This window comes from Penaeus japonicus, unplaced genomic scaffold (genome assembly GCF_977035675.1).
Source record: "Penaeus japonicus unplaced genomic scaffold, GWHDUDI00000001_assembly GWHDUDI00000036, whole genome shotgun sequence".
Lineage (NCBI taxonomy): Eukaryota > Metazoa > Arthropoda > Malacostraca > Decapoda > Penaeidae > Penaeus > Penaeus japonicus.
The window spans coordinates 7,277,344-7,287,343 of record NW_028234438.1 but is presented as its reverse complement, the minus strand read 5'-3'; the positions used below and the strand labels follow the sequence as shown (position 1 = coordinate 7,287,343).

At 36.8% G+C, this 10,000-nt stretch overlaps 1 protein-coding gene across 15 annotated transcripts in view; it reads left to right on the top strand.

Annotated features, from left to right (window-relative positions):
• Window positions 1-10,000, top strand: part of didum (dilute class unconventional myosin) — a 198,446-nt gene that overhangs the window by 100,417 nt on the left and 88,029 nt on the right. For 9 of the 15 annotated variants that reach the window (XM_086531922.1, XM_086531920.1, XM_086531917.1 and 6 more), the window contains 8 exons: window positions 253-474; window positions 699-857; window positions 1,264-1,417; window positions 1,632-1,798; window positions 2,080-2,181; window positions 3,864-3,995; window positions 5,347-5,493; window positions 6,953-7,061. In XM_086531922.1, coding sequence (XP_086388048.1) covers window positions 253-474; window positions 699-857; window positions 1,264-1,417; window positions 1,632-1,798; window positions 2,080-2,181; window positions 3,864-3,995; window positions 5,347-5,493; window positions 6,953-7,061 — 1,192 coding nt within the window. The remainder of the gene's footprint in view (window positions 1-252; window positions 475-698; window positions 858-1,263; window positions 1,418-1,631; window positions 1,799-2,079; window positions 2,182-3,863; window positions 3,996-5,346; window positions 5,494-6,952; window positions 7,062-10,000) is intronic. The other 6 variants (XM_086531926.1, XM_086531918.1, XM_086531923.1 and 3 more) reach the window with 1 other exon arrangement.

The following is a 10,000-nucleotide window of genomic DNA, read 5'->3' as shown; positions in this document are numbered from 1 at the left end:
TTTTCTCTATCCCATATTGGAAAATGCAAGAAATCCAGACTCATTGCCTGTCTGATGCCATAAGAGGTTTGAATTTATTTATATTTTCATGCAATGAAATTAAACAATGTTAATCAGATGTTTAACTTTTTTGGACATTTAAGTGTAATCAGCTTATAAAGGGTAAGAGAGTGTACTATCAGTGTTTTGTTATGCAAGAACAAAAGTCTCCAAAATGCAACTTATCTCATCCCAATATTTTGCATCCCACAGGCTATTGTCATACAGAAGAACGTGCGAATGTGGCAGGCCGTCTACCACTACAAGATGGCCACACGAGGCATCATCACCCTGCAGGGATTGGTCCGATGCTTCCTGGCCAAGAAACAGCTGAAGAAGCTGAAGATCGAAGCCAGGTCAGTGGAGCACCAGAGGAAGCTCAACAAAGGTCTCGAAAACAAGATCATCTCTCTGCAGCAGAAGCTCACGGAGGCTGTGAGTTGTGTCTAGTGATTTTATTTTCTATTCTTTTTTTAATGTTCAGGAAATTATGTGAACTGTTTGTTAATATTTTATGAAGACAAACTTTACTTATTTTCATTTTAGATTCTAGTTCATGCTATAATGTATAACTGAGTTGAACAACACAGATGGAAGTAAAACCTTTATTGAAATCCAATAAAATTATCATTATTTTACCAAATGCTGCTTTTTTCCAGAAACATGAAGTGGCCAACGTCAAGACATACAAGGAGGAAATCGTAACCCTTAAGGAGCAGCTATCGGAGATGAAGGGAGTGGAGACGCAGCTAAAGAACACTTGCAACCGTGTCAATGAACTTGAGGCGATGGTAGCTAAACTATCGAAGGAAGTTGAGGTGAGGATTTATCACTCATTCAAAAGAAGGGATCTCAATGAGTTGTCTCAGTTGTTTTGGTTGTAGAAGGATAGCTCTAGGTGCCAAGGAGGATTTGATAGCTAAAGAGGAGACTAGTTGGATTATTCAATTGGGAAACAGGGGATTGTTGAGTAGCAGTGATGATTTCTTTACATTAAATATAGGTAAAGTCATTTAGAGTGGGTGGAAGAAAAATCAAATCAGATTGTAGGATTAAAGATTGAACTATTGTAAGTAAAATGAACATTGAGGTTTTAAGATTATATAGAAGTAGAAAAATGATTAGGTCGAATGGTACCACATGAAATTACTCAAGAGTAAAAGTAATCTATCAAGAACAAGCTATATTATGAGATCACATTTAATGACTAAAATTCTTTCATAGACGGAGAGAGGTGAGAAGATGGATGTGCTGTCTGAGAAGGAGAGAGCAGAGAAGGAGAACCGCGAATTAGTCGAGAAGCTCAATGCAGAAAATGCCCGGCTTACTGAGGAACTGATCAGTGCCAAGAAAGAAGAGGCCAAGAAGGAAGGGGAAGGTTTGTTTATTGCCTTTGTTATTGTATGTTGTTGATAAGGTAGGGTCTTGTCTATTGTAATTATTCTATATATTTTATTGTATTTATTGGTCTCGCATATCATGATAATTAGGGACATGAGAGGATAAGTAAAAGCAGCTACTTAGATTTTTTAGTAGTGAACTGAAAATGTATATATTTTTTTATGTTTGTTAACAAACATTATTGCTAACAGAGCTGCTGAAACGCAAGTATGAGGCTGAGAAGCAGCAGATGATCATGGAATACTCTGAAGAGAAATCCTCATACCAGCGGCTCTTGAAGGAGTTCAACCGCCTGGAGCAGAAGAACGAACTGCTGGAGGAACATCTGGCGAAACTGAAGGGTGGCAACTCTCACAAGGTGAGTGGGTAGCCACTTTGGGTTGGTTGGGGTATGATTTCCTCCCTTATATGTTTTTGAGAAGACTGGCTTTCCTGTGACATCTTTTAGGGGTTGTTCATTTGTGTTTAGCTCTTCAAAATTTAGATAGTTGGAAAAGTACTTTTGACAAATATAGGAATTCTCATGAATTAGTAAGTGAATAATTCTGTTTGAGAATCTGTTATCAGTATTTTAGTGTATACTCATGATTTACCATTCACTACTTGGTGCAATAAACAACAAAATTCTCTAAAACACAGAGAACAGCCAGTAACGTGAGTAACCTGAGTGGGGCAAGTGATGCGCCAACAGAGCTGGTACGTGACGATGCATCAGAATTCAACTCAATCATAGTGGATGATGTAAGTATGATGCTGTAGGAATGCTGTTGTTTTATCATGTTCTCTGTTAGTCTGTCTTGATTTCAGCTCTTATTTCTGTGTTCTGGAGCAAAATTGATGACTTGCAGTATTTTATATTCTGGAATCGAGTGTGATTTTTAGAATATTATATATTTTTTTACATTGGTATAGAAAAGAATAAATCTTTGTTATCAGAAGAAATTGATGAATAGTAAAAAAGTAAGGAGAATATATAAATAATTTTTAAGGAATTAAAATGATGGCTTTATTTGGTGTTGAAAATCACAGATTTAAGTGTGTATATGTGTGCAAATGAGTAAGAATTTTAAGCTATTTTATTATATAGGTAAAACAGCCATTTTTTACAATATCTGATATTGCCATAGCCAGAAGATGCATATTGATTTTGCTTGTGTGCTTGATCAAACCAGTTTGATTTAGGCATTAGTCTCTCTAATTTGATTGCAAATAGATATAGATTTTATAAAGTTGAGGTGCAGTCATGTTTTGCAAAATATATGCTGTATATATGCATGATTTACTTATTAGTATGATGTTTGCTGTGACTACAGTTTTATTTTTAAAAAGATAAAAAGTTATTGACTTAGTCATCTTATATTACCATTATATAGCTATTGATAAAATTGCTATCTATATAACAGCATGTTATGATCCAGAAAGCTGCATGAAATACAAGCAAAAATATTGATTTAAAAAAGATATCAGACTTTTGCTATTGCTAAATGTATGGGAATGCTGTTTAAGAAAAAGAAAGATTATCTTCTTATGCATCATGTTTAATTTTATTTTAATATTGAGCATATTCTGTTTGTCTCTGATGCTACCCAGGATTGGATGTCAGTAAGTTACTCTTTACTAAAAGTTATGTTAGAAGATATGTACATTCATTTTTATTCACATATATTCAGAGGAATATATAAGCAAAGCCTTAGGAGAAGATACAAGATATGGGGTTTAGATTCTCTTTTCTATATGATTAGAAATTTGAAACATTTTTACTGATAGTTTTCAGATATGATTAATGTATTAGTCTTTAGTTCAGCACTTCGATTTCGTTTCTTTTTCTTTTGATTTTTATTTTGGAGGTATTGTTAGAGGAGTGTTATCAGGTTTTTATGCGATACTTCTGTCATCTGCCTCAATTTAACACGGAAGTTATTTGTTAGCGAATACTGTAGTTATCATTTTCAGGATATGGAAGAAAACAAATTTTGACTACACGTTTTTTGTTTTATTTTACTTATTTCTTTATTTTTGCAAGTTGATAGCAGTGTACATAGTTGCTTTACTGATGCATTGCAAAGTATGTATCTTATCTGTCACTGCCAACAGTGGTCATTTTAGTGTCAAATTCTTATGGCTGTCTTTGAGCACATGATTCTTTGTGTATGGCTTCCATCTTGAGCCTCATAATATTTTCTCACTTAGCTAAAAGGCTGACATTTTCTATGGCAGATATTCTGGAAATGTAACCATGCAACGGCTGTAATGGCTATCTTTTATTTACTTAATTATTCATATCAGCTTTTAGCAACATTTTGCCAGCAAAAGATATTGAAGGTTTTTAGCGCCTTAGTGACCTATGATCCAGCTAAGAGTAAATCTGCTCAGATTCCTATATAACGTTGCAGATGATTCACTCCATATTACTTAATTTCCAGGATGTAGGCTATGGCTCAGTGCGCAGTCGAGCGAGTGAGGCATCCGACAACAGCAGAAACCTTGAGTCGATTGATTGGGGATCACCTCAGAAGGGTGACACCTCAGAAATCAGGATCCCCGTGCCAGAGAAGGTAGGTTGACCGAGAATCGGTCTGTGTTGAGGAATCCTTTTCTTCTCTATTTTTCCCCCTTTTTCTTTCAGTTTTATCATGATACTTATTTATTTATTATGTTTTTTTAGAAGAACAGTCCATTTCTTGTCCAATCATAACTTCAGATTAATGTTAGATGTTTGATTATGGAGTATAGTTGTTATCTCTCCTACTGATAGACAGCACTATATCTGTAGATGGGATATTTTTTTCTTTTTCCATGAAAGATTCATTTCATTTTTTTATGTAGTTATTGTTATCTTTATACAAAATCTTTTAGATTTATTATCTAACCCCTTTTTCATATTATTTTGATATTTAAATGGTGTAGAAATTTATAAGAAAATATATATTTATTAGTAATTTCTTAGAAAATATTTGTTTTCATTTTTCACTCTCTTCAATGAATATTGACATTCATGGTAGGTAGCTGTAGTTGAATTAAATATTTTATATTGTAATTTTTAATAAAGTCTTCCATTAACTGAAATATGAAAAACAACAGCAGAAGGTTATGCTGCTCATGATCTGCAGAAAAGAGTAATTCTTCAGTGAGAAATTTTGCTTGTTTGACTTCTTTTGGAATTGGCAATTTTAATGTTTTTTTTAATGCTTTGGCCTGCATAAAAGATGAGCTTTCATTCACATGAATATCTTCTCTAACATCTTTACATGAACAATAAACTCCATTCACATTATAAATTTTATGCAAACAAAAGTAAAGGAGAGAAAAAAAAGATGATAAAGTATTTTTTTCTAACACACAAAAGTTAACTAGCTTTTTGGTTGGCATAAAATGAAGAAAAGAAATAAAATTTGTTTTTGATGTGTGGAGCTGTTATTAAAGCTGATGTTTCTCATAATATTGCCTTTGGTGTGGAATATAAAATCTCTTGGTGTGTCTGTACTTCAGTCTTCTAATTCACCTCAAAGACTTATGGGTGACTTGAGCCTTTAAATAACTAGATGGTTAAGTACATGGGGGAATAGTGTTTAATGCATGGAATGTTTTAGCACATATCATGATGATTCTCATTTTTCTCTCTGCTCACTGAGCTTTTTGTGGTTGAAATGGAATGATCATTTTTACTGGTTTCTTTTGAGTAATACTTGTTTTTGTTTTTCTTTCTTGATTGGGAGTTAGTATGATATGTGCTAAAACTGAGAAATTTTGACTTGACCAACCTCCCCAAAAGAGAAGGGGTTGATTGATTCATCCCCCCCTCTGACCCGCTCACCACCTCTCTTCACTAACTAACCCCCTTCCTCCTCTTTGTGCAACAACACTCTCTTGCTGCATGGTGTCTCCTCTATGGTGATCTGGCTCTAGGTGGAAGACATCACCCTGGTTCTACAACTGCAAAACAAAGTGCGTGAGTTAGAAAAGGAGCGACGGACAATGGCTAAGCGCATAGACCAGCTAGAAAGCTCGTCCTCGCCCCTGGACGACTCGCAGCATGCACAGGAGTTGATACGGGTAGGCCTTGCGCTGCTGTCTAGGGAGCTGCAGTAGACTAGATGAGCCAGAGGAGTGTAGATCCAGTGTGTATGTATGTTGTCCTGCTAAAAAAAGAGAGAGAGTGATTTCACAGTGCAAGCTTTGTAATTGAGGCTTCAGTAGTTACATATTCAGAATTCTTTGATTATGAAGATAACTATCATAAGTACAATTACATGTCTTACATTCTGAAGAAATTAATTCCGATTCCTACCTTTTTTCATATCTGAGATTCAGGAATAGGACTTGGGGATAGGGGGGGAAGGTTATATGATGTTCTATAATTGAGTGGTATTGAATATACATTAAATGTCTGGATGAATCCTTGTATGAGGGGGATAGTGTGTAGTTGGGTATTTTTGGAAAAGGTGAGTGAGTTTTTCCATGTAGGATATGCATATACATATGTGTGAAATGAGAATTATGATTGGAGGTCTATGATGAATGATCCATGTAGCAGTTTTTTCTTAAAATTAGTTAAATGGGTAAGGTTTCAGAATTCTTTTAGGTGACATATGAACACAAGTAAAACTTCTGTACCCCATTCTGACTGGACAAAATATATAACTACATATGTTCTTGCATGCCCTTTTCTCCCCACCAATGCTGCAGGTTTTCCAGAGTGTGGCTTTTAAAGACCAGCTTTTGAGGCAGAAGGCCTGAAAGAATTCCCAGATTATGTTTTGCTGCCTGAGAGCAGTCTCTTTCTCTCCCCTTGGTATGGCTTTTTATGCTTCCTCAGCTTAGTAATATATAAAGTGTGAGATGCATTGTTGAAGAGAGTGAGTGAGTGAATAGGTGAATGAAAATGAAATGTTGACAGAGTGTGTGAGTAAATGATTGAGTGTGAGGGAGACCATATGTGTGATTCAGCAGGGGAATGAAAGATTTGTGTGAGTGAGTGACTGACTGAGCTGAAGAAGGAATGATCGAATAGAGTGTGAGAGAGAATAAGAGTGTGCAAGAGAGAATGAGATTATAGAAGAGAGAATGACTGAGTGTGAGAGAGAATGGGTAAGTGTGTGTAAGAGAGGAAGGAAGTGTGTGTAAGAGAGAAAGGGTGTGTGTGAGAGAGAAAGAGTGAAAGAGAATGAGATTGTGTGTTTAAGAGAATAGGAGTTTGTGAGAAAGTGAGAGGGCGAGAGTGAGAGTGAGTGACAGAGGGGGGCGAGGTGTGGGGGAGAAGCAGAGAGATCAAGAGAGATTATTTGTGTATGTGTGAGACAATGAATTTGTGAGGCAGAGACAGTCAAAGTTAAAGTAAGAGTGAGTGAATGAGATGAGTGAAAAAGAGAGTGTGAGCAAAAACACAAATAAAAGAAGGAATGCAATTGCCCTAGCTCAGAATTCAAACTGCTTATTTCCCCCCAGTTTTGCCAAAACATAAAAGCATGAACATTGCCCTAACACTGTTCCTGTCTCCATCTTTGCCTCACAGCTTCAGGAGTTGGAGATGGAGAATGCCAAGCTGAAGGATGACCTGAACCGCCTTCGCAAATCCATCGCTGACTCAGAGCCTCAGAACAACCGTGTCCAGGAGTTCATGAGTGAGTGTTAAAATGCCTTTCGTTTTTTTTTTTTTTTTTTTTTTTTTTTGGGGGGGGTGCTTTGTATGTAGGTATGGTTACATCCATTTGTGAATTTATCTGTTTTATTTTATAATAGGCCTTTATCTCTATCTGCATCATGTTTTTTGATGAAATTTGTCTAATTTTGCCAGGCTTGACTTCTGGTTCTTTATAGAAATATATACTTTAGGTGTTATGGTCTTATGACCTTACTTTTTAATGTTAATGTTGAAATGTTTCAAAGTTTTGATATTCTTATCTTTGGATTTTTAAAAAATTGGGTGTTTTATTCGAAGTATACTTTACTATGGCAGATAACAGAGATACAATATTTGCCCATGTTCTTTTACAAGAGTTCATGAGAATTCTGAAACCTCTTCTTTTGTTGTTTTGAAATTGGAGCATTGTTTTCATATGAGTACTCTCTCATCAGGTATATATTTCTGTCCTTGTTACTGTTTACATTTGATTGGTTTGCAAAAGTGTTATGTGATATAATCTGTTCGGCATATATCCCTTAAGAATTGGTGTAGAGGTGAAAAGAAAGGAAAGGGCCCTACAGTACAATTTAAGGAGAAAAGTGAGAGAGAAGTGAGAAAAAATAAAGAGAAAGAAAATGAGAGGAGAGGAGGAGAGAATAGATAAATGAGAATAGGTAAAGGGTAGAAAGTGGAAAAGGAAAGAAAATAAAGGAGGTAAACAGCAATGAAGTGAAGAGGATGGAAGATATGGAGGAAAAAGAAAAAAAAAGACATACAAGAGAAAAAACGTTTTAGAAATGAGACAAAAATAAGAAGGAAGGAAGAATTAAGGAAGTGTCAGTAGGAGGAGAGAGGGAGGAGAATGAAAATGTGAGAACGAAGAATATTATGAGAAATAGAAATAGGATAAAGTTGAATTGACATACAAAGAAGAGAAAAATGAGAATTAAGCACAAGAGAAGAAGTAGGGGAGGTGCTGAAGCATAAGAGAAATAGGAAGTTAAGTCTAAAACCAAACAAAGATGAATTTTGAAAGAAGAGAATGTCGCAGGAACAGAATGAGAGAAGAATATATTACGAAACGGGAGCGCAAAAGGAACGATATAACAAAAGAAGAGAAAGAGATATAGGAAGAATAAAAGGAAAGAGAGAGAAAGATAAAGCAAGAGAAATATAGAGAGCATGTAAAAGACAAATATAAGGAAGTACATATCAGGAAGAGGTGAACCAGATCACGACCGAGGTATTTAGATGGACGAAAAGGGGTGGGGGAGAAAGGGGGTCGGAGGAGGGAGGGAAGGAGGGAGGGGGGGGGTAGTCTGGTTTGTGTTGGAGGGATGTGGGTTTCGGAGGTAGGGGTTGGGGGAGGGGGGGATTCGATGGTGGTAGGGGGTAGGGTTGAGGTTCGGTACGGGGTGGGGGTAGGGGGTAGGGTGAGTTTCGATAGGGGGTGGGGGAGGAGGAGGAGGGGTGGAGGGAGGGCATGCGTAATAAACCCGAGTGTGCAGCCAAGCATAACTAATTCAGCGTCAGTCCGGTTACCGATACCGAAACACGACTTCCGGAAAGAGTCTCTTCCGTTAGAGAGGGGGGGATGGAGTGGCAGGTTGGAATGAAGGAAGGAAGGAAGGAGAGGAAAGGAAAGGGAAATGAAAATGAAAAGGAGAGAAAAGGGGGAGAAAAAGGAAGGGAAGGGAAGGGAAGGGAGAGAAAGATAAAGGGATGGGAAGCGATGGGATGGAAAGGGATGGGATGGGATGGGATAGAAAGGGATGGGAAGGGAAGGAATGGGAAGGCAAGGGGAGGGATGAGAAGGGAGATAAAATGGAAGAGAGAAAAAGGGAGGAGAAGGGAAGGGAGAGAGAAAGAGATCATAAGGGAATGCCGTCGGTGGCCGACCCATGAGTGGCATTGTGGGGTTTCAATAGGATGTCATGCACGAGAGGAACTTGTTTAAGGGAAGGCGGACGAGAAGGGAGAAGGGGAGAGGCAAAGGAGGTCGCGATTATTAGGTAATAGAGGAAGATGGTGAGAATGGAAAACAGGGTGGAAGAAGACGGAGAGAATTTAGCTGACAATAATTACGGAATTTATATGGAAGAAGAATGTATTGAACGAGAATATGAGAGGGAATAGGAAAATAAGATTGGAATAAAAAAAGAATCGAAAGGAATGCACGAAGAACGGGTAATAGGAAAATTTGGAAGAATAAGAAAAAGAGAAAGGTTAATTACGATTGAGACTAAGAAAAGGAAGGCAGGAAGAGGAAACCCGAGAATGGAATAAGAGGAACTTAAGAAACTTCAAAAAAGGAATTAGAAGGAAAATGTAACGAAAATAAGGAAATGAGAAAGAAGATAACATGGAATTAGGGGAATAAACGGTAAATAAAAGGAAAAGAGGAAATGAAAACAGGTATAAAATATGGATAGGGGAAAGGCCAAGAAAAGGGAAAGAAAGGAAAACAAGTAAACACAAAGCTACAAAAAGTATATATGAATGCAACCGTCGATGGAAAACAACGAAGGAAAAGAATAACGAAGAAGAAGAAAAGGAGAATGTGAAAAGATAAAATTGAGAAGGAAAGAAAGGATAGAAAACAACACCACAGCTTCAAATAAGTCAAATGCAAAATAAAAAAGAAGGAAATGAAGGAAAGACATGATAGAGAAACAAAGAAAAAATAAAAGTGGATTTCAGGTCCACCGATCATATAAAATGTAGACAAAGAGAGAGATAAAATGAGGAGGTAAAAAAACAACAACAAAAGGATTTAATTATATATATCGTCTTGAATCTCCTCCGTGCTGACGAGGCATATATATTTTTTGAACTTATTATTTGTTACTCGCTAATTAGGGTTAATTAAGTCGGCGAATGACGAGTGTTGGATAATTAGTCGGATAATTGGTCTTGGTAGAGGGAAGGGAAGGTGTC